This window comes from Pteropus vampyrus, unplaced genomic scaffold, assembly GCF_000151845.1.
Source record: "Pteropus vampyrus isolate Shadow unplaced genomic scaffold, Pvam_2.0 Scaffold156, whole genome shotgun sequence".
Classification (NCBI taxonomy): Eukaryota; Metazoa; Chordata; class Mammalia; order Chiroptera; family Pteropodidae; genus Pteropus; species Pteropus vampyrus.
In genome coordinates, this window is record NW_011888937.1 from 1,063,840 (window position 1) to 1,087,150 (window position 23,311).

At 44.5% G+C, this 23,311-nt stretch overlaps 2 protein-coding genes, 1 long non-coding RNA gene and 1 pseudogene across 4 annotated transcripts; 2 read left to right on the top strand and 2 right to left on the bottom strand.

The window, feature by feature from the left end:
• Positions 1-219: 219 nt before the first annotated feature.
• VAMP8 (vesicle associated membrane protein 8) lies at positions 220-3,577 on the bottom strand. Its single transcript, XM_011369832.2, has 3 exons — positions 3,421-3,577; positions 1,931-2,089; positions 220-669 (listed from the first exon to the last, which is right to left on the bottom strand). The coding sequence occupies exons 1-3, from the start codon at positions 3,421-3,423 to the stop codon at positions 529-531; spliced, it is 303 nt and encodes a 100-aa protein (XP_011368134.1). The 5' UTR covers positions 3,424-3,577; the 3' UTR covers positions 220-528.
• An 8,161-nt stretch (positions 3,578-11,738) lies between these two features.
• GGCX (gamma-glutamyl carboxylase) lies at positions 11,739-22,718 on the top strand. 2 transcript variants are annotated; one of them, XM_011369833.2, is made up of 15 exons: positions 11,739-11,895; positions 12,288-12,458; positions 13,577-13,735; positions 14,048-14,213; positions 16,045-16,123; positions 16,591-16,697; positions 17,580-17,743; positions 18,085-18,350; positions 18,497-18,628; positions 18,993-19,144; positions 19,563-19,732; positions 19,944-20,074; positions 20,355-20,502; positions 20,675-20,870; positions 21,292-22,718. In XM_011369833.2, exons 1-15 carry the CDS (start codon positions 11,853-11,855, stop codon positions 21,482-21,484), a joined length of 2,277 nt encoding a protein of 758 aa, XP_011368135.1. In that variant the 5' UTR covers positions 11,739-11,852; the 3' UTR covers positions 21,485-22,718. The 2 variants fall into 2 exon arrangements, with proteins under 2 accessions (XP_011368135.1, XP_023392176.1); XM_023536408.1 differs by lacking the exons at positions 16,045-16,123; positions 16,591-16,697; positions 17,580-17,743; ... (6 more) ...; positions 20,675-20,870; positions 21,292-22,718 and adding an exon at positions 14,465-14,873.
• Positions 14,851-17,639, bottom strand: LOC111745487. Its single transcript, XR_002782673.1, has 2 exons — positions 17,463-17,639; positions 14,851-15,646 (listed from the first exon to the last, which is right to left on the bottom strand). It is a non-coding gene; the product is annotated as an uncharacterized LOC111745487 (long non-coding RNA).
• On the top strand, positions 15,460-15,578 carry LOC111745509 (annotated as a pseudogene).
• Positions 22,719-23,311: the final 593 nt, after the last annotated feature.

A 23,311-nucleotide genomic window follows, 5' to 3' on the forward strand; every position in this document is an offset into this window, starting at 1 on the left:
CATATGCCAAGACTCCCAGAATTTGTTTTTTCTTGAGACCTGTGACAATGAATGAAAAAAGAGAATAAAGAGAGACAGGAAGGTTATGTCATTCTTAGAACATCTGCTCTCCACCCCTCCAACAACTCGGGCCACAAATGGGAGAATCTCAGTCAGGGGGTGTCTTCAGGGAGAATAGGGCCAAAGGCCAAATGCAAAGGGAGAAAGCACCTCACAAACTTAGGGATACTAAAGAGTCTTTATTGCCTACCAGTCACTATCAGTGTCCCAGAAACATGCTGGGCCCTTTGGGTCTCTCTAGTGAACTCTGAGGACCCATGAAATGTAGCCACAATCCAGCTCTCTCCTTCTAGGAACCAAGGTACTCCCTGGGGCAGACAACATGGCAGAGGGCCTCAGAGTCAGGGGCTGGAGGATCAAGCAGCATTCCCTGTGGGGAAGGACACGAGAGAGAGGGCCCCTCTTGGCACCCACCATGGAGGGCTGCCCTGAGGAAGAGGGCAGGACGGGAGGGGTTCCCTAAGTTACTTAGGGGATGGCACCAGTGGCAAAGAGCACAATGAAGAGGATGATGATAAAAACAATCACGCAGATGAGGACAATCATCTTCACGTTCTTCCACCAGAACTTCCGAGCCACCTTTTGCGAAGTTGTCTTGAAGTGCTCGGACTGTAGAGATAAGGTAGAGAGTGACTCAGTGCCTCCTTCCACTGGAACAAGAGTATAAGCAGAGGCCTACATGCCATATAGCTAAATATTTAAGTGATACATTGAGGTAACAGGCTGTTAAATAAAAAATGTCCTGTCCTCCTACCTTGACAAATATACCTTCATAACCACCTGGTGGGCCAAGTTTAAATTTAGAATTCTTGGGCTTCCTAGAATTCTTGGGCTTCCTTTGGCCCCCTGCCTGGCCCCTTCTCTTCTTACCCCTGTACCGCCATGTACATTGAGGGGCCTTTTACACATGCTCACACCCAGGAGTGCAACACTGGCAGCACAATCCACCCTTGGAAAGGCAGACACTGGGGCCAAAGAAGACAGGCTCCAGGTGGGTATGTCTCCTGGTTCCATGAGGCCTTGCCCTATGAGGACTGCTAAAGCTGGAGGAGGTGAGGGGAAGTGCTCTTCCTTTCCAAACTGGAGTTGCAGAAACTAAGTTACACTGGGCCATGCTCCCCAGGTTAGGCTGTGGAAAGAAGCATTGAGTCCCAGGGAAACAAAGAAGCTATGCCCAAGATTACATGCAGGATTCAGAAAGCCGCAGCCAGTGTCTCCCTGTGGACATGGAAACTTAAGCTCCAGCCTTTATTGAACTTTAGAGTCACCCCCTCTATGAGCAGCTGGATTCTGCCCCTGGCTGGAAAGAGAAGAATGAGGTCCAGCAAGATATGTGGAAGATACTATTCTAGCCTTCAGCTAGCAGAGGATCCCATCAAAGAATTTCACTGCTCTTCCCAGCATTTTTTTAACCTGATTCAGCAATTCACTAGCAGTTTTACGCCCCCTGCATAATAACTCTTGGAGCAGGCCAAAGACCCTAGGACGATTTTCCAGAGCCAATACTTTGCCCTGGGAAGATCAGGTTCAAATAATTGTAAAGGAAAGACTTCAAAAGGGAAAATCAGTTTCTAGGAGAGAAGCCTAAGAATGCCTGGGTTCACTGTACCATCTTTTTGTCTCAGAAAATGGCTCCATGGGTCAGCCCTCACCTCCCAACCCCTGTCACAAGACCCATTACTGGACCCCAGTATCAGTCAGTGGGGTAGAACAGAATCATAAGTGGGGACTCAGCTCATATTAATTCCCAAAACAGCTGAAGAGGCAGTCTTCCCTTCTGTTCATTTTGCTCCAACACCACCAACCCCCAGATCCCCAAAGATTCTTCCTCCCTCTCTTCCTCTTGCCCCCAGGGGGCTCTCCAACTCACTGTGGCTTCCAGATCCTCTGTCTTGTTGCGGAGATGGTCCAAGTTTTCTCCTCGGGCCAGGATCCGCTCCACATTCTGGGTCATAATATTCTTGACTCCCTCCACCTCGCTCTGCAGGTTCCGCACTCGATCATTTCCTCCACCTCCACTGGCCTCCTCCTGGGCAGCAACGCAGTGGTTAATTAGGCCAAATAGTGAAGGAATTGAAACTCGGCATTGGAGGCCAGAGGAGGGGAAGGTCTAAGATGGACTTCAGCCTTTTGTAATGCTTGAACTGTTTACAAAGAGAATGTTTTCGTGCACTACTCATAATAAAAAATAAATGCATCCTTAAGCCCCTGGTGCTAGACTAGATCAAATATCTTTTCAGGTCCTCAGGGCCCCTGACGAGGAAAAGAAACACCGCTAAAACCCTGCCCACTGCTTCCTTGCTCCTCAAAGAGCCTCAGAGAAGACAGTTGAGCTAGCTTCTCACAACGCAGAACTCCACCACCATTTCCCAATTCCCAGATCCAACAGGGTCCTCATTAAAAATGCCTGTGCTGGCCAGTAGAGCACCCTCACCTGACCTAAGCCTCCCTGTCCCCAAGACGCAGCTGGAGAGCTACTTCTGCCCTGGCCTCCTTAGCAGCCTAATTGCTGTGACCCAGAGCACCAGCAACTAGGCTCCAAGTCCTTCACAAGGCCCCATGAGAGAGAGCCGTTGGGCCACAAACTTCTGCTTTCCTTCCACCATTTAGCACCATGTGCAGACACCAAACCATAGCCACTTAAGCAGATATTAAATAAAACCAGCAGCCTGGGCTTTGGGGGAAGTGGAAGGCAAGTCCTCCCAGCTTAAAGCCTCATCCTGGAGGCTTCATGATAAGGTTTTTGAACAGGGAGGGAAAAACATTATTAAGCTCCTCCCTTCCCTAACCCACTGGATCTCCAGAAATGGGCTCCGGTGTGGGTCCAAACTAAATTATCACGAGGAACCAACTTCTGGTTCTTTTACAAACCCTTAGCTCTTCCTCATGTTTATGGAAAGAGGGCCGATTCCTTGAACTGGGTAGAGAGACAAATTCTTTGGGTTTCTGTACAGGAATAAAGTGAAAGGCGGTGGGGGGAGGTCCAGCCGCTGGGCTAGAATCTACACTGGAACAGCAGAAGCGCTGCCCAGGAATGTCGCAACACCCAGCTGGTCTAGGGGAGAGGACTGGAGGAGGAGATGAAGGGCCACTGGGCAGCTCCATGCCTAGAATTCGGATCCCCCACCCCCACCGAAGCCCTGCTCCAGGCCAGCAAAGAAGTCAAGGGAGGAAGGGAGTAGAGAAGGAGCAGGAACACCAGCTCTGGCAGCTTCGAGCTATCTGCAGCCAGTTGTCGAAGAGAGGCCACTGGCAGCGCTGGCCCAGCCCTCTGACTTGCCACCAACTCCCCTTTCCTGATCCCCGGCCCCCTCTGGCTCGCCTTTAAATCAGCCCCTTTCTAGTTCCCCGCTCTCTCACCATGTCTCAGAAGCTCAGGCCTGTCAGCAGCAGAACTCGCCTAGTCTGTTTCCTCCCAGGGCGGCCGGCGGTTCACTTCCTGCTTGCTCCAACTTTCAGCCCGCCCCCGCCCACCTCGGAATCCCGAGCAGATCCAGCCACACCTCACGCAGGTTTCCCCAGGTAGGCGGGCACTCTCCACTGCCCTTCCAGTCTCCTCCCAAACAAGGGTTTAGGCTTAAAGCAATAGGGCTCCCTGACATCCAAAGTCTTCTAACTCGTCAGAAACCAGAAAAGAAAGAGAAGGCAGCCCTCCCAGGTGTCCTGAGGCTAGACCCTCTGATATAGAAAGGGCAGCTGGCTCCTATTTTTTATGTCCTGAATATCTGACTGCAATTTCTAGAGACTGAGATCAACCGTAAGCAGCCTGCCAGGCCTAGTTCACATGGAAGCAGAAAGGAGGCATGAACATGTCTTGCTGGATGACCCTGGCTCCTATGTCCCAGTGTGGGCAGAAAAGTCTGGAATGCTGTGTGGGAAAGCTCTGGGTGACTCACTGTGTGAACCTCTTCACCTCTCTGGCTCTTGCAGGTGCTAACGAGAGTGGTGGTAAGTAAAAGAGCACAGGCACCATGCCTAGCACAGTGCTTGGAATGGAGGACTATCCCCTGCGTGAATCAGAGTTCAAAACTTGCATTTCCCTTCAATGGCCACCACCAGGGTAGGTGAGCCCAGCCACAAAAGGTTAGAGGCCTTATGGACCAGGGAGGGGGGCCTGGGCTAAAGATTTCTCCACCAACCTGGCGCCAGGCCACAGAAAATCCACTCTTCCCAGATGGTGTTTATCAAGACAGAAGAGTAATAACAGAGACATGTAGAAGGAGAGAAACATTTTGTCCCATCCTAGAAGTAACAGTTCCAAGGGGGAAATGTCAGCTTCTCTAACAAATACTTTTTAAAGGGTCTAATACATTTTGGAACTCTATAGCATCTTGAGACATTTTATTCTATTTATGATGAAATATTATCCCCAAGTAGATAAGATTGTTATATTTTGCAGGCCTGAATTTTTGTGCACTTCCACCCTGCTTTCACAGAGAATGTGGCTGCCCCACTCTCCACCATCCTTAGAAAGGCTACAGTGTGGTCAAGTGGAGGTGGATCAGAAATCTTGATCTATATTCGTGCTGTTTAATACACTGGCCACATGTGGCTGCTGAGCACTTAAAATGTGGCTAGTCCGAATTGAGATGTGATGTAAGAGTAAAATGCACACTGAGTTTCAAAGACTTACTGTGAAAAAAAGGACATAAAAGTCCCATTAGTAACTTTGTTTATTGATGACGTGTTGATGAATGTTTTGAATATATTAAGTTAAATAAAAAAATTGATAAAATTAATTTCACCTATTTCCTTTCTCTTAATTTGGCTAGTAGGAAATTTTAAATTGCAAATGTGACTCAAATTACATTTCTATTAGACAAGCTGTTCTAATACCTTAATTTTTTAAAATTTTATTCTATTATTAGTTTCAAATATACAGTACATTGGTTAGACATTTATATAGTTTATAAAACAATCCCCTGATTGCTCTCTCTCCCCTGGCTCTCTACCTAGCCATTACATTACTGCCACTGCATTCCCTATGCCGTGTTCCCCGTCCCCATGACCATCTATCAACTACTAATTTATATTTCTTTAGCCCTTCACCCCTTTCTCCCAGCCCCCCAACCCCTCTCTCCTCCATACCGTAATATTTATGTGACTCTGGAAAAACTAACGTTACATTGCTAAGTCTTAGTTACCTCATTTTCTGTGCCTAGCACTTAGAAAATCCTCAGTTAATGGTGGCTACGGTGGTTACTATTATTAAGAGTTCTAGATGCTAAGTGAGGTCTTGGACAGGGGAAAGTGAGAGGTGCCAAGAAACAAAAGGCCAGAGTAGGATGTCTGAGGAGAGCAGGAAGCAATGGAGGAAGGTCCCCAGGACGGGAGTCAAGGTTACAATAGTTGAAGGGTTACTGGGGTCTGGTGCACCTCTGACAGACTAAAACATACCTCGGTGTCCTATGGGAACTGACCCTTGGCCTAGACCCAGCAACCATTAGGGAGATTCCAAAGTGCCCACAGTTGGGCCTGTGATCTGTTTACCCTCGTCTTCACCATGCAGAATGCCTATGGGCTTGGCCTTACCTGTGCAAACATTACAATGTTACCTTTTGTCAGAAGACCACCTGGTTAACACCCTCACAAAGTGAGATGTTCCGTAAGGCGACAAACTATAGGCTATGAGCAGAAATGGTACCATGGGCAGGATGCAAGACAAAAAACAAGTCAAGGAATATCTATCCCAGGAAAAATAGAGTGTCAGTGACTTTGTAAGTGGCAGGACTTGCAGCCAAAGAAGCAAGGATGGTGTGATGAACATTGTTCTCAGTCCCTGTGTGATCAGATTTGGGAGTCAGCTGTATTACTGTCTATTCATGTAGTCTTGGGCAGGCTACTTCCCTCTGGGAGCTTTGGAAAATGGAAATAAGAATGAAAGCTGCTTTACAGGGTTATTATTGGTATTAAATGACATGGGTATAATTTCTATATTTCTGCTAAAGCACTCTACAAGTGAAAAAGGAAATGAATAGAGAAAATGGAATAAGGAAATAGGGTAAAAGAAATATTAACAGCCTGCAAAGCGATTGTACAAACTTTGGGGTACACTGGCATATATTCCAGTCTTCTTATTTGTGACCCAAGTGGGCCATTTTCTCCTGTACCTCTTAGGGAAAAGACTAGAAAACAAGGAAAAGGCACATTCAGGAAGCTCAATTGGAATTGCTCCCTGGAGGATCATAGAGCTCTCACCACTACCAAGGCCTCTTTTGTCTCTAAACTCCTTTCGTAAACTGTTTTACACTACCGGCCGCCCCATCAGTGACACAGTCACCCTCATCACTTCCAATGTTCTCTTCCTTTCTGACAGTGCCCTTAGAACCCAAATGTCCTACCCTTGGCCATCTTCTGACTGCACTTTCCTGGAGCAGCAGTTCTCTGTGAGGTTGATTTTGCCCTCCAGGGGACACATGACAATGTCTAGAGACATTTTCGGTGACCACAGCTGTTGTGAGTGAAGGGATGGTGTGTGCTACTGGCAAATAGTGACTAGAGGCCAAGAATATTGAACTTCCTACAATGGAAAGGACAACCCCACCCCCCCAACAAAGAATTATATAGACTAAACTGTCAATAGTGCTAAGGTTGAGAAACCCTGGTCTTCCTAGGGAAGTGCAATACCTTTACAGTTTTAACAGCCATTGATGTGTCCTCAAATCTGTATCTCTAGCCCTGACCTCTTGGTTGTCATTGCTGCCTCTCCACTGCCCTGGACAGTCCATAGACACTCCCAACAGCCAATCCAATCCCTTTATCTTTTCCCCATGTTCCTCCTCCTGGGTAGTAAGTACTCCCATTCTACCAGTTTCCCAAGTGAGAAATTCCTAAGTCATCCTACAAATTCCTAAGTCATCCTACTATATGCATCCTACATAAGATATCACTAGGTCTTGAATCCATCTTGGTCATGTCTCTCATACTTAGCCCCTCCTTTCCAAACCAGCTCCTGCTTTATTGAGAGCATGAACTCTTCTCTGGACAATTTCACCAACCTCCAAAGTGACCTTTCTTTTCTCATCCATTCCACTTTTTATCTTCCCTGTGTTTAAATCAAAGAATATTGAACTTCCTACAATGGAAGTTATCTTCTGTGTTTAAATCAAAACACAGATTTGAGTTCACTCCACCCTGCCCCCCAGGGTAAAGCCCAAACCCCGAAGCTTGGCATTCTAAGACCCTTCTCAACATGCTTTTCCAAGTTTGTCTCCCCTAACACTCACTTTTCAGACCTCAGTCATATCAAATTACACACTCTTCCCCAACACAGACCATCCCCTTTTATATCTTTGCTCAAGTGGACCTTTCTCATGATGAGTGAATATCCTGGTTCACTCATCACTGCCTGTGGAAAGTCTATTCATATTTAAGACATTGCTTCCATGAAGCCTTCCAGATTTCTCCACTGAAGTTAACTTCTTCCTTGTGATCTCCATCACATTTTATCTTTTAGAGAATCTACAATAGGCTCTGCCATTAACTGCATACCCATTTGACTCCTCCAAGACTCTAAATTTTGTGAAAGCAGGGTCTGTGTCTTTACTTTAGTACCCTTTGTAGAAAATAACATATACCCTGCACATGGTAGGCACTCACTAAATGTCTAGGGTATTGAATTGAGAGACCTGAAAGAGGGCTTCTTTCTCTGCAGTGCAGACAGAGGGCAAGATAATTTTTATTAGAAAAGACCCATGAAGAAATTTCTTTCCTAAATTTTGAACTATTTTATGGATAAATGAATGCTAAATGCCATGAGTCTTTATATATTCATCCTGAAAGGGTAAACTAGAGATCAACCCCTTGAACAAAAACAGGTTAAAATCATGGGATGAAAGGTGTTCATTTATTAGCTGTATTTCTCTCACCCAGAATGTTCTGTTTACCCAAGACTATTAAAACTTTTGACTTCTTTCTCTTTCAAAATTGTAATCATTCAAAGCCCAGCACAATTTTTGAAAAAACTTTCCCAATCTCTCCAGTCATAATTCATCTTTCTCGCTTTGAAATTCACTTAATATTTTCTACATTCTATTATTATTCTGTTATTTCTATGTTCTCTTGGTATTGCTTCCTTACCCTTAAACTTCTATAGGACAGAGGCCATAACTTGTTTCCTCCTCTGTAACTTGTCCAGTTCTCGGCACATAACAGACCATAAATGCTGAACTTAATGGAACCATCTGATTTTGAGTGGTCCTAGAAGAGCTAGTTCAAACTTCCAGCTCACACTGAATTCATTTGTACTGGGGTTTGGCTGTGGATTAGGAGATCCATCCCCTAAATAGATCTAAGGATTCCAAAGTGATTTGGTTTGCCTTGCCTGTTAGTATTTTCTAGAAGTGGGCCAGACTCTCAACAGCAGGAACACTGTTAGCCCAGTGATTCCACTTGCCAAACTCATCTGTCTCCAATAATCCTTACTTTTACATCTACCCTTGGCATTCTTTTTAGGATAATGGTTCTCAGCACATGGTCCATGAACAACCTCAAGTCAAGGACAAATCTACTTCTATAATAATACTGAGATGTTACTTGCCTTTTTAACTATGTTGACACTTGCACTGATGATGCAAAAGCAATGGTGGGTAAAACTGTTGACAACTTAGCAGAATGAGACAGTAACACCAATTGTAGCAGTAGTCATTGTATTCCTTCCTGCTGTGCACTTGCAATTTTTAAAAATGCCATTTTTGATTAAGAACATTCTTAGTGAAGCAGTACAAATTATTAATTTTATTAACTCAACACTAGAATACACATCTTTTTACTATTTTGTGTGAAGAAATGAGAAATATGTATACAGCTCTTCTGCCTACCCAAGTATGTTGGTTTTCTCACAGTTGTTCTAAGAAAAAGAATTTGTGCAATTAAACTGCAAGCTGAACCAACCTTTGTTTTTAAAGTAACAGACTTTTTGAGGGGGAGTGGTACAGTTCCCATACACCTCTCCATACTCTTCCCATTTCTATTAACATCTTATATTTATTATAATTAGTGAGCTAATATTGACATATTAACAAATTCCATAGTTCACATATTTACACATAAAGTTCACTGTGTTGTACAGTCTATGGGCTTTGACAAACATATAATGTCATATATGTACCATGACACCATAATATTATCATCCAGAATAGTTTCACTTTTCTAAGAATCCCATGCTCCACCTATTCATCCTCCCTCTCCTCAATCCCTGACAACCCCTGATCTTTTTACTATTGTCATAATTCCGCCTTTTCCAAGACATCATACATTTTGGATCATACAATATATAGCCTTTTCAGATTGGTTTCTTGCACTTAGCAATATATATTTAAGATTTCTCCATGTCTTTTAGTGGTTTGATAGCTGTTTTGTGAAAGGACCATGTATGCAAAGCAGCCTCCAAATTCCAAGGGGGCCAATAAGCCAAAGAATGAGGCAAACAGGTCCAGCTTGTTGGTTTAGAGTTTAATAGGGTACTTACATTACATACAGGAAGCAATTTCAGGTGGCAACAAGATGAATGGATACAAGACGAATGGATCCCCACACCTCCCCCGATTCCAAAAGCAGTGAGAATATGTAGATGACCAAAGGGATCAAGGAGCCTTTAGGGAAACATCTAGGGCGCCTGTCTCCAGAAAGAGAATTAAGGGGAGTCTTGTGATCGATCAGCCCGGAGCTCTATGTATTTCAAAGCTCGTCTAGGGGAAGGAAAAGTTGTCATGGGTCTGGGTTCACCCAGATGTCAAGATGGCAGATTAGCTTTAAGATGGAGTCACTTACGTTCTCATAACTTCATTTTATCACTCAATTTTCCATTGTATGGATATGTCACAGTTTATCTATTTACCTACTGAAAGACATCTTGGTTGCTTCCAAGTTTGGACAATTATGATAATGCTACTATACATTTGTGTAGGCATAAATTTTCAACTCATTTGGGTACATACCAATGAGCGTAATTGCTGGATCATGTGGTAAGAGTATGTTTAGCTTTGTAAGGAACTGATCAACTGTCTTCCAAAGTGTCTACCATTTTGTTTTCCCAACAGCAATGAAGGAGCATTTCCGTTGCTCCACATCCTTATCAGCATTTGTTGTCAGTGCTTTGGAGTTCAACCATTCTAACAGGTAGCTCATTGTTTTAATTTGCAATTCCCTAATAAAATAAGATGTCGGGTATCTTCGTTTTTTTTTTTCCTTTTAATAAATGAAGCACTATTTTACTTGAAAGGACATCAGATGACAAACTGTGGTTATTCAAACTGGCACATTAGGCAGATATTTCCCCAAAAGAGGAAAGAAGTGAGCCTGTTCAAGAAACAATAGACAGTATTTGTGTTGCCAATGATAAAATTTGAGTTTTCAAGTGAAAATTAGAATTTTGGAAAACTTGTATCTGCCACTGTGAGCTTGGCAGCACTTAAGAGACTGAGTTTGGAAGAGTTGCGCAACTCAATGAAACAATGTTTTCCAAATGACCCATGCATGATATTACAATATCATGATATTACAATATCATGCATGAGTAAATGTCCATTCGAAGTGCAAGATATACAAATGTTTTTAATGTAATAGAGCATAAAGTTCATTGATATGGTTTCAGATTCCACATCTAACTTTAAAAAACTATCACTTGCAAGTTTAGGTGTGGTATCAAAGAAACATATACACAATTATCTAAAAGGCCATTAAAATGCTTCTCCGTTTCCGACTATGTATCTGTGAGGCCAGATTTCCTTCTTATATTTTTATCAGTCAACACCACTTTTCAAAAGATCCAATGCAGAAGCAGATATGAGAATCCAGCTGTCTTCAAACAAGCCAGACAGTAATAAGATTTACAATACATACCACTCTTCATGCATTTTTTTTTTGGAAAATATACTTTTACTCATAAAAATCTTATTTAACAATGGGTTGATTACTTTTTACTGAATGTATACATATTTTAAACATTTCTCAACATGGTAAATACGGAAAAATGTAGCCAACATAAATAAAAGCTCTTTAAGGTTCTCAGTAAGATATAGCAGTGCAAAGGAGTCCTGAAATTAAAAAATGAGAACCGCTGTTCTAGGATGCTTTCCTCTTATCCTGCTAGCCAATCTCAGTGCAGAGAATTAAGATAATACAGTCCTGTTCAAAACTCGCCTCCCTAAAAATCTTCCACTCTGCTCACTGCCCCTATTCGGCATCCCCTCTTCAGTCATGTTCTGGTTTTCCCTGCTGTTTTCAAGCCCCTGGTTCTTGACAGGTACTGGGAGAGAGAATAAAGGAACTCACACTCTCTCTACGCCTGGCAGCCCTTCCAGGTGAGTTCTCAATTCGGTGGTCAAACGCTCTGACATAGAGTCTGACATTAGCTCCCGCACAGCTCACTGCAGACACAACAACCTGCAGAGGCCTAACGGGGCGGGGAGGGAAGTCGCGGGAACTCCGAGTCTTGAGAACAAGGTTGAGAGCGGAGGGGGCTCGGGAGTCCTCAATATCTAGATGGTTCTTGCGGCAGAAGGAGGTAGGATCCAGGGGACATCCTCGCGCCTCCTCCGTCACCAGCTGAGACGAAGCCTCCCCACGCCCCTTTGCGCCCGCACCAATCCGTCCCACGGGCCCTCGCTACGTCCTCTGCCGCCAAGCACGGAGCTTGGTGCCGCCGGCTAGGGCCCTTCACGACAGTTCTGGCGCTTTTCGGCCGGCCGCTCCGTGCTGATGTGTCCGAGAGGCGGGGTTTAAGGGATCGGCCCCTCGCGACGGTCCCAGCTCCGACAGTGCGGCTGTGGTTGACTTACCTCCTCAGAGCCATGGCGACGTCTGCCAAGTCCGCGCGGGCCCCGCCCGGCTCAGGTAGGCGCAGAGCCCCGCCTGCAGTGGAGAGAGTGAGGGGGCTCTGGTCTCAGAGGGGCAGGGGTGGGAGGTCTGCCCTGTGGTACCTGGGGTAGGGGGCCTCCATTGGGAAGGGGCTTGTACAGAAAGGTTACATTCTGCAGCTTTGGGATGATGGTGACAGTGGATTAGCGATTAGGGGGCTGTAGTCTGATAAAGGTTCTGGGGCATTGGAGGATCCTGGAGGAGGGGCTGCACTGCATGAATGTTCCCGGTAGCCAGTTCAGTGGGAGAACCCAGGTAGAAGCCCTGGGGCCGTTGTGGCTGGGATTTCTGTGATTTGGAGAGGATCCTGTTTTAAAGTACCATCACACCACACACGCATACACAATTTGTCCATTTATTGGTTGCAGAAAAAGTAGAGAAAGACAAGGCTGGACAGACTTCAGAGCCCAGTCAGCCCAGCCGCATGGGGAAACTGTTTGGTTTTGAGTGGACAGATGTGTCCAGCTGGGGGAGGCTGGTGACCCTGCTGAATCGACCAACAGATCCTGCAAGCCTGGCCGTCTTCCGTTTTCTCTTTGGTAAGTCCACTTTCTGAGAGAGGCCAGTGTGGTTCGAGTGGGAGAATGACAACACTTTTGTCTGTTTCTCAGTTACTTTACTTATTTAATGGACTTACCTCCCTTTTTCTCGGAGCTGAATATATTTATATCCTGGAGTTTAGAATCAAACGCAGCTTTGTCTCCTCTGATTAGGGTTTGGAGACCAGGATGCTTTGATCTGATGCTGTAGGAAATACAGAGGCAGAGGATCAAGGACCCATGTGCCATGAAGTTGCCCAGTAACTATGCTAAGAACTAGACTTAAGAGAAATGGCAGGCGTGACAGGGTCAACATTTTGGCTGTGACTCCCTAATCTAGAGCTTCCTTACTCTTAGGCCACAGCATGTTTGCTTGGAATGGATTACATATGTGCTGAGATATTAATCCCCTTAGCCCAGGAGTTCTCACCTGGGGGCATTTTTGTTTTCCCAGGGGGAGACATTTGGCAATGCCTATCAACAATTTAATTTGTCATAGCTGGGGGGAAGGGTGGCTTCTGGCAGCTATTTAGAAGCTAGAGATACTCACTGACCTATGATGCACAGCACAGCCCCTCCTAGCAAATAATTAACCAGCCCCAAATGTGAATAGTCCTGAGGTTGTGAAACCCTACCTTTATGGGAGCTGGCTTCTTGACCCAAGTAGACCCTTCTGTTTACCCCAGTGTATTGGCCAATTACTGCTGTTTTCTGGGTGTGCCAGGAAGTGGAAAAGGTTGAGAAGCACCACTCTAGAGTACTTTCTGTAGCCTAGTAGGACAGACCTTTATAAATGTAACTATCAAAATCTTAACAGCTTATAACATTTTATATGCTTCTTTCATTTAATTCTCTCGATAACCCTGTAAAATATTATGAGCCCCTTTTTACAAATGGGGAGTTGGCTCAGTGAGATGCAGTGGCTGTTCACACAACTGTCATAATGCCTAGCACAGAGTAGGCACTCAGTTATTTCTGTTGAATGAATGAATAAACGGCACAGCCAGGGTTAGGAAAGAAGTCTGACCCTGGAGCTGGGTGCGCTGGACTGTATTCAGTTACATTTCACTGCTTCCTTTGCTGAGGCCTAACAGCCCCCTCCTCAATTGCTTTCTCAGGGCTGCTGATGGTGCTGGACATTCCCCAGGAGCGGGGGCTCAGCTCCTTGGACCGAAGATACCTGGATGGGCTAGACGTGTGCCGCTTCCCCTTGCTGGATGCCCTGCAGCCCCTGCCACTTGACTGGATGTATCTTGTCTATACCATCATGTTTCTGGGTGAGGCAAACTGTGGGAGAGATGGGAGTATTGATTGGTCTACCTACAACACAGAAATACAAAGCATGCTGGTGAATGAGCAAGGTCTTGGGTTTCTTAATTCACTTCTACTGTGACTCATAATTTCATCCCATGTGTCATCTGAGCTGTGACCCCATAACTCTTTTTAAAAATATTAAAAATAATATTTAATTTTTATTTAGTTTTACTTGAATATGTCTGATGACCTTAATCTCACCCACAGCCTGTCCCAGGGGAGCTGGGTCTGTGGTGACTCTCCGATTTCTTAATCTTCTCCCCCACAAATCCCAGGGGCACTGGGTATGATGCTGGGCCTGTGCTACCGGATAAGCTGTGTGTTATTCCTGCTGCCATACTGGTATGTGTTTCTCCTGGACAAGACATCATGGAACAACCACTCCTATCTGTATGGTTTGTTGGCCTTTCAGCTGACATTCATGGATGCAAACCGCTACTGGTATGAATCTAGGGGAGAAAAGGGGAGGGGTTAGCTGGGTCAGGAGGGTTACTAGAGATAGGGGCCCATTGAGGTCCTAGAATTTGCCCCAGGAAGCATATTTTCAACCATGATTTGCAAAGTGTGGTTATAAGGTTGCACTTTGATTTGGATAGATTTGGGAAGAAGGGTCAGAGAGATTGAGGTACTTCGGATAACAAAAAGCAAAATGGCTCCATTCCTACCCCTTAATTCTTTCCATATCTCCCCAGGTACCTTGATATATCTACTTCCTGTAATCCTCTTAGAAGAAGAGAAGACTAAAGCCAGACATAGCTGTTTTCAGATACTTCAAGGGTGGTCATACGAAGAGGGAGCAGACTTTCTCTGTGCGAACCCAGGGGGGCAGAGTTAGAGCCAAGAGTAGAAGTTGCTGTGAGGCAGAGTCATGTCATAAGGAGAGGGCCCACCAGGGCTGCTCAGCAATGCTGTCCTGGGAGGAGGTAATCCTCCCCCACCTCTGGCTTAGGTGACAATCTTTCAGGGGAAATGAAGGACTTTGGAGACAGGGTGGCAAGGCAGATGACCTTTAAGGATTCATCCCATTAAGTGAAAAACAAATATGAGATCTCAGTAAGATGGGTATAGGGAACAAATATTAAATTTTGAATTTGTCATTGATTTATTAGTCATTGTTTCATTCGTTAATACACACAAATACTCATTATGTACATTTTTAAACTCATTCAGGATGGCCAGCTCTGATCGTAGAGAATTAAGAGGCAGTTTTGACAGAACATTCCTGAAAAGTTTCATTTTTATGATTTTTACACAATTTGAAAAAATACCTATCACTTACTGAGGGCTTTCCACATGCCAGGCACTATATCACTTTTGATTTTTCCTCATCACAACCCCATGAGGTCCATAGTGCTGTTTCCATTTTGTAAACGAAGACACTAGGCTTAGAAAAGTAAAGGATTTGCCTAAGGTCACATAGCAGATAAGAGGCACAAGTGAGAATACAGGTTTCCTTAACTGCAGACTCCAGTGCTCTTGATCACAGTGTAAACTGCCCTTGTCTCAACTCTTGGCTCATTCGTTGTCTTAAAACCTGCTTTGCTTCTGTCTCCTCAAAATACTTAGTAGCCTGGGTTTATCAGTTCTTTCCCAAGGTAGGCTGTTATTAGGTATCCTCTGACACTAGATCCTGGCATCCAGGTCTGTGAAATGTCAGTTTGTTTTGGATATTGAAAACAATTTTTTTGTCTATGGCCATGCCACCCTGAACAAGCCCGATCCCGTCTGATCTCGGAAGCTAAGCAGGATCGGGCCTGGTTCATACTTGGATGGGAGACCACCTAGGAAGACCAGGTGCTGTAGGCGTAAAAAATAAGGGATTGTAAGCTGACAAGGTCCTTGCAATCTGTGAGGTCAACCAAGAGTTGCCTTGCCTAAAAAACAAACAAACAAAAACAATTTTTAAATTCACTATGTATATATATTTACATGCACCTTAAGTTTTTCAAACATTACCTCAGATTCATTCTTTTTCAGATTCATATTCTAGCATTAGAGTCTTTTTCCTGATTTATTCCATTAGGACAAACTAATTTGCTAACTAATGGTAAGCACTGAACTTTTTGTTGTTATACCTCACTAGTAAAATTTCTGTTATGAGTTAAAATAATCACTTACAATTTGCTCATATAATTCTAAAGGGCCTCAGAATAGCTTAGAGGATCAGAGAGGATATCAGAGATGCCCTGGGGTATATAATTAATTTAAAAAGAAAGATAGAAATGCGGCTGGACTAAAAAGTTTTCCTTAATCCTTACCTCCCTTGGTGTAGGTCAGTGGATGGCCTGCTGAATGCTCAGAAGCGGAATGCCCATGTGCCCCTTTGGAACTATGCTGTGCTGCGTGGCCAGGTACAGAATTTTAGAAAAGAGGAAGGTGTTCTTTGACAGCCATTGTCAGCATTAGCCATCCTACTGCCAGACTGTATTGTACTCTGCCTCCCTGGAGCTTCTCTTTTTTTCCCTTTTGCTGGAATGCTAGGCTGGCTTTTCCATTTTTTCCAGTCCCCTAATCTCTGGGTTCTCTCACCTTGTTATGAAAAGAATAGAGCTTTGTCCCTGCCAAATTAGAATTCTCATGAGAGAGAGAGTAACCGCTATGCTTCATGACATTCTTTGCTGCCTAATACTGCGCCTGGCATTGGTAGGATGTCAATAGATAACTTGTTGGATGAGTGAATATCTGAGATGAGTGAATAGAAGAATGGATCCAATCTTTCTTGGTCCCTGAACTGAGATGAGAACTTGTTTTATTTTTGACTGTAGAAAACAAGGTTCTTTTTTTTGTTGTTTGAATGTTTTATATTTTGTGATTGCAGATCTTTATTGTGTACTTCATTGCGGGTGTGAAAAAGCTGGATGCAGACTGGGTGGAAGGCTATTCCATGGATAACCTGTCCCGGCACTGGCTCTTCAGTCCCTTCAAGTGAGTGGCAGTCAGGGAAGAAGTCTCACTGAGGCACAGGTACAGAGTGGGTGACTCACCTCTCTCAGGTCTGCAATAATGACTGCTGTTCTTACTTTGCGTGAATTTGCAACATGCTTTCCTCTGTTCACTCATCTCTCTATTCAGCAGAATGCAGAATCAGTGATATCAAAAGGTCTAGGGGTAGCTGCCTCTGTGAAACTTATGGATGGGAATGAATGGAAAGGAAATTAAAAAAGGAGAGGAAAGAGCCAGAACTAGGTGACTTGGTGAATAAGGGCCCCCAGCAGTTGCTGCGGATGGTGTCTGTTCTGGGGTTGCCACCCCAGCCTCTCATTAGTTTCCTCAGCCAGTGTACTGAGAAGGTGGACAGGTCAGTGTCCCTGCCATGACGAAACCAGTGTTACCAGCTCTTTGCAAGGCAGAGATTCACCTCTCTGACTTCTCTCTTCCTCCCATTTCTTCTTTCCTTTAGTTTTACTTTGTTCTTTTTCCTTTTCCTTATTATTTCCCAGTTTCTATAGTTTGACTTCGTTATTATGTTAGTCAAGCACTCACCTTTTAAAGTTTCTTCTCATTTATAATCTCCATGAGTAACTTGCCCACTGCCGCACACACAATTCTCAGTCACATTTACCCTAGGAGACTTGCCCTTGCTTATTACATAGGGTATGTTGAAAATAATCGGACACCTAAAGTGTGTGGAAATGTAAAGGGGTTGGAAAACTACTGTGGGATGTCTTTGTGCAGAGTTATTCTACCTACCTGCTGGGGTAGATCCTTTGGCAACGACAGGTAGCAGAGTTACATTGCTGCTAATGTGCTGTGAAAGCTGGGTTCCCCAGTGGGCTGGTGCCTGATCTTTGTCCCTGGTGTCCACAGGCTAGTACTGTCTGAGGAGATGACTAGTCTACTAGTAGTGCACTGGTGTGGACTGCTGCTTGACCTGTCAGCTGGTTTCCTGCTCTTCTTCGATGCCTCAAGACCCGTCGGCCTCTTCTTTGTATCCTACTTTCACTGCATGAATTCCCAGCTTTTCAGCATTGGTCAGTACTTGTAGTCTGGTAGGAAATAGGAAACCACAGTTTTTCAAGGAAGGACTAGCCAGAGGCATTGTTTGGGAGTAGGAGATAGTGATGGGAACAGGAGCCAGATATAGTCACTGAGAAATGGAAGTAAACAGGGGGAAATGATTGGGGCTTTAGGGTTCAGCCAGTATGTTGTATAGTAAGGAATCTCTGGGAAGTAAGTATCCTTTGGTTAAGAACTTCTTTCATCATAAGTGGAATACTTGGGAGAAGCTTCCTTAGGGGTAAGGGGTTCAGGGGATTACCCACATTCCCACAACGTAACTCCCGAAATGCTTATTTTCTCCCTGCTTTTTTAGGTATGTTCCCATATGTCATGCTGGCCAGCAGCCCTCTCTTCTGCTGCCCCGAGTGGCCTCGGAAGCTGGTATCTCACTGTCCCAAAAGGCTGCAAGAACTGTTGCCCCTTAAGACTACCCCTCAGCCCAGTGCTTCCTGCATGTATAAGAGGAGCAGGGCCAAAGGTGGCCAGAAGCCAGGGCTGCGCCATCGGCTAGGTGCTGCTTTCACCCTTCTCTACCTTCTGGAGCAGCTCTTCCTGCCCTATTCCCATTTCCTCACCCAGGTATGTATAGGCTGGAATTTAGCTTGGAAAGTGGCAGAGGTGACAGCAGGAGGGAAAGAACAGGGCTGCTTTTGTAGCCCTTTCTCGGTGGAGGATGGGATTGGCGTGAGAACCACTGAGCTGATTTCTCCGCCCTGCCTCCTTAGGGATATAACAGTTGGACGAATGGGCTATATGGCTATTCCTGGGACATGATGATGCACTCCCGCTCCCACCAGCACGTGAAGATCACCTACCGTGATGGCCGCACTGGCGAACTGGGCTACCTGAACCCTGGGGTGAGATGTCTGATGCTGACAATTTTCTGTTCTTCAGAGAGCTCCCTTGAGGTTTGGGGTCTGATTTGGTCCTAAACACAATTATAAAATAAAATTGGGTCACTCTGCCCCCTTCCTTAGGAGCCAGGTTGAACCTTCTTTCATGTGGGTTGAAATAGGGCAATGTCATTCACTTCTACAAAAATCGAGATTAGATTTAAGAAAGGTAAGTACCACCACTAGCCCAGCAATGAAAAATTCTTCCCCAAAGACAAGTTATTTCCTAGTCAAAACGTGCAGCAGGCAGGGATCTCTTTGTGCCATTGGCAGTGCATGACTCACCCATATAACAATGAGGTGGGACTAATATGGGGATTTGGGACAGGTATTCACACAGAGCCGGCGATGGAAGGATCATGCAGACATGCTGAAGCAATATGCCATTTGCCTGAGCCGCCTGCTTCCCAAGTACAATGTCACTGAGCCCCAGATCTACTTTGATATTTGGGTCTCCATGAATGACCGCTTCCAGCAGAGGTGGGCAAGGGGAGCAGAGAAGGGGGAAAAATGAAGTCCAGCTCCTTTTGCCAAGATGAATAGCTGTTGCTCCCTAGTGTTGTCTTGCTTGAAGGCTGTCCTCTGGTGCATGTCTATGTTGACGTGGTTGTGGGCATAGCTGATTGCTTCCAGCAGGGGGCACCATCATCCAGAAGAAAAGGTAATGACTTGTTCTAGAAACTATTAACACAATTCTCAGGTTGCCACTAATCTCATTCTTCGCAGTGCTCCAGAATCTCTTTCCCCTCTCTTTCTGCCCCAGACTGGTAATACCATGCTGACATAGGCCATTTCTTCTATCTGGGAACCCTGTTCCCTCTGAGAATGGTGATAAAAAACAGAACTGGAGATTCTGGTGGGTAGGTGGCCTCCTTAAGACATGATTTTCTTTCCTAAGGATTTTTGACCCTCGTGTGGACATTGTGCAGGCTGCCTGGTCCCCCTTCCAGCGTACACCTTGGCTGCAGCCACTGTTGATGGACCTGTCTCCCTGGAGGACCAAGTTACAGGAAATCAAGAGCAGCCTGGACAACCACACTGAGGTGGTCTTCATTGCAGATTTCCCTGGTATGGAGGAAAGCAAGGAGAGGCCTTACCATCTTTCCTCCTGGCTTCCTTGGCCAAAGGCATTGCATGTGGTGGAGGGGGAAGAGGACAATCCTGGTGGGAAGAATGTTTTTGAAATTTGAGGGGTGGTGGTAGGTGTGCTGTCTCTATTCTGGCGGAGTAGGTTCACTCTACCATGGTATGGGTTGGGGAAATTCATTGCACTTGTCAGGGCTGTACCTGGAGAATTTTGTGAGTGAAGACCTGGGCAACACGAGTATCCAGCTACTGCAAGGGGAGGTGACTGTGGAGTTGGTGGCCGAACAGAAGAACTGGACTCTTCAGGAGGGAGAAAAAATGCAGGTATTTTGCTTGAATTAACAATGGCAGAAAAGTTTGGACAAATGGAGTTTATTATAGACTCAAAATGCTTTACCGTAGCAGTAATGCAGTGGGGGCTCAGAAAGCAAGGGCCCCTGGGGCTGTGAATAGCCTCATCCAGGATTCTAGAGGTCACCTTCTTTGGACTCCAAAACACAAGAGGAAAGATGCCTGATTAGTCGGGGAGTGGGTAGTGTAAGTAGCCCATAGGCTGGCTAGGGAGTTTAAAGAATGAAATATATCCACTTCTTCCCCTTGTCAGTTGCCTGCTGGTGAGTACCATAAGGTGTACACGATATCGCCCAGTCCTTCCTGCTACATGTACATCTATGTCAACACTACAGAGCTTGCACTGGAGCAAGACCTGGCATATCTGCAAGAATTAAAAGAGAAAGTGGAGAATGGAAGTGGTGAGTATATAAAGATTTGGGCTTTGGTAGTCCCTGGTTACAAGAAATCAGGATTGTAAACGAGGATCTAGCCATTAAAGAATGAACTTTGAAGCCTCTGGTTGGTGAAAGAGAAGTTCTAAGAGTGAATGATCTTTCTTGGTGATTCCTCTTTTTGTTGTGTTCTGGGCAGAGATGGGGCCTCTACCACCAGAGCTGCAACCTCTGCTGGAAGGGGAAGTAAAAGGGGGCCCTGAGCCAACACCTCTGGTTCAGACCTTTCTTAAACGCCAGCAAAGGCTGCAGGAGATTGAACGCCGGCGAAACACCCCTTTCCATGAGCGATTCTTCCACTTCTTGGTGCGAAAGCTCTATATCTTTCGTCGCAGGTAAGTTTTACAACAGTACTTGTCATGCCATCAGATGTTTGCAAGCGGGGTAACTTTTCTCTAGTGAGGGTAACAGCATGGACTTTTTCTCAGGAAAGGACAATCTAGGGCTAAGTATCTTTTTCCTTCTCCATTTTCCTCTCCCTGATTTAATGGAAGAGTAAATGACCTGTGTCTGTCTTTGCTCTGCTTGAGCTTATCTCCAGCCTCTGTGGGTTATTCTTACCCTACCCTGGAATCCTCTACCAGATTGTATAAGGAGTGGGTTGTCCTTCCAGCTGGAATTGGAGGCGGGGTGGGTCTCTGTGGGGATTCTCATTTATGCCTGGGTGAAAGGAGGTAGGATCAGGTCCCCCAAAGGGCTTTGGCAGGAATTCTTACATTGAAAGTTTGGACTGGATGGCCTTTTTCCCTTTTTCAGCTTTCTGATGACTTGTATATCACTTCGAAATCTGGCATTAGGCCGCCCTTCGCTGGAGCAGCTGGCCCAAGAGGTGACTTATGCAAACTTGCGACCCTTTGAGCCAGTTAGAGAGTCCAGTCCTTCAAACACAGATTCTTCAGAGCCTAATCCTCCTGAACCAAATTCCAACCCTGTCCACTCAGAGTTCTGAGGAGGCCAGACTGTTGGGTACAGATGTGGGAGCAGCCAAGTCAAAGGATCATCATCTATGCAGCGGAAATTTGAAAAAATTTTCTTCCTTGTCCATAGCTTTTGAATTCAGAGGTGACAACTTAAAGGAGCCAAGGAAGTAAAGTAAGAATAAGATTTATCAATCCAAGGTTGAGGGGCTAAGAGGGTTTAAAAGCAATGTGAAAAATGTCCTAGGATAAAGGAGGAAGAGTCATATTTAAAGCGACTGGCTCCTTGGGAAAAGATTTAATGTACCATGAGTGCTTGCTATATGCAAGGCACTGGGTGAAGCACTGTGCCTACATTACTTAGTCTTTAATGGTCATTAATCTTATATATTTACAGTTAGAGAAACTAAGGCTGAGAGGTAATTTGCTCAGACAGAAACATAAGGAATGAATTGATGGTTTGAACCTAAAGCCTGACTTAAGCCAAATCACTGACAGTAATTCTGAAATAACGTACCTTAAAACTTGTCTTAATCATGACTGGGATGGTGGCCAGGTTCTAAATGTACAGAGAAATTTTCTCTTCACTGTAATTCTTGTTCCTTGTTTCTATTCATACAGCAAAATTTTCACTAGCAATTATAGAACAGCACAAAGTTAAATAGGAAATTTAGATGATGGGTAGTATTTTAAAAATAAGCTTAGTATTTAGCATTATTCTAGCCTTTAGTGAGGTGATGTAAGAATTAACTGAACTTGGTGAGGGATTAGGGAATGTTTACAGTCACACTGTTTTGATAAAGTTGACCAAGGAACCTCAATTCCGTGAAAATTCAATGGCCTGGCACTGGGCACGAAGTGAGAATGCAGAGTAAAAGAAAAGTGCTCCATCAGCTTATAAGCACCCACCTTCCCATCCTTAATCACCTTATTTGGCAAACATGGTTATACTCGTCTTTAAGCAGCAACACATTAACATCTAAATGTTTTGAAACATTCTGGAGCTTTTCAGTGTCATGGAATGTTGAATTTCAAGGATCTGAGCAAATTATTAGAGCTCCATTAAAACTGCCAAGTAAGATTTAACCCTGCCTACCCCAGTGTATTTCCAAATTTGTAAGCTTCCAGGCAAACATATGCAGGTTTTAAAGGCTGAATCACCACTTGATTTCATATATGCTGGTGTAAACATGTCCCAGCTGGTTTGTCTATATAGTTCCTATGGTTACAAAAGGATAAAGACTTTGTACAAACTGCCTTTGGAAACTTGTCTTGTTTTAATTTCACTGCGGTTCATGTACCTTAATAGATTGGAAGCTGGCCCCCGTTTAAAAAACTTCAAACTGTGTACTGAACATATATAACCTGCAGCTTTTCACACTTATTTAAACAGATTAGTACTTAAGGTATGTACATTCAACTTTTTCACACTAGCCACGAAGGGGCATGGGTTTAAATTATTCAAGACTGAATATAACCACTCCATGTTATTATACAGGTATCCCCTTATAGCTTTCCAGAAGTTCACTTTAATCCACTTCATCTTTTTACAAGACTTGTTGTTAGTGCCTGTTTTTGCTAACCTAATGGATGACCCAATGGACTATGAAAAAAGCTGTTACAGTAACTTCACTTTATGCCATTTTGGCTTACGAAAGGTTTTGGTAGAGGAAGCCTGTACTCTATTAGTGGTTTTTATGCCTTTAAAGCATGACTGGCAGTACAAGAGTGGCTGCTGCAATGAGACGAGAAATTTTGGTCAACAAAGCCAAGACACTGACAAACCAAGGTTGAAGGTTTAAAGTGATTTCTCTGAACCATGGGTAGAATTATCAGTTAAAAGAAGTATGTTCTCCGAT

What these genes read in the sequence shown, in the direction of transcription:
- GGCX (XM_011369833.2), top strand. Translation starts at nt 11,853, where the DNA reads ATGGCGACGTCTGCCAAGTCCGCGCGGGCCCCGCCCGGCTCAG. An exon ending in ATTCCCATTTCCTCACCCAG is followed by an intron (nt 18,351 to 18,496) that starts GTATGTATAGGC and finishes CTGCCTCCTTAG; the next exon opens with GGATATAACAGTTGGACGAA. An exon ending in TGGGCTACCTGAACCCTGGG is followed by an intron (nt 18,629 to 18,992) that starts GTGAGATGTCTG and finishes GATTTGGGACAG; the next exon opens with GTATTCACACAGAGCCGGCG.
- VAMP8 (XM_011369832.2), bottom strand. An exon ending in CAGAGGATCTGGAAGCCACA is followed by an intron (nt 670 to 1,930) that starts GTGAGTTGGAGA and finishes TTATCTCTACAG; the next exon opens with TCCGAGCACTTCAAGACAAC.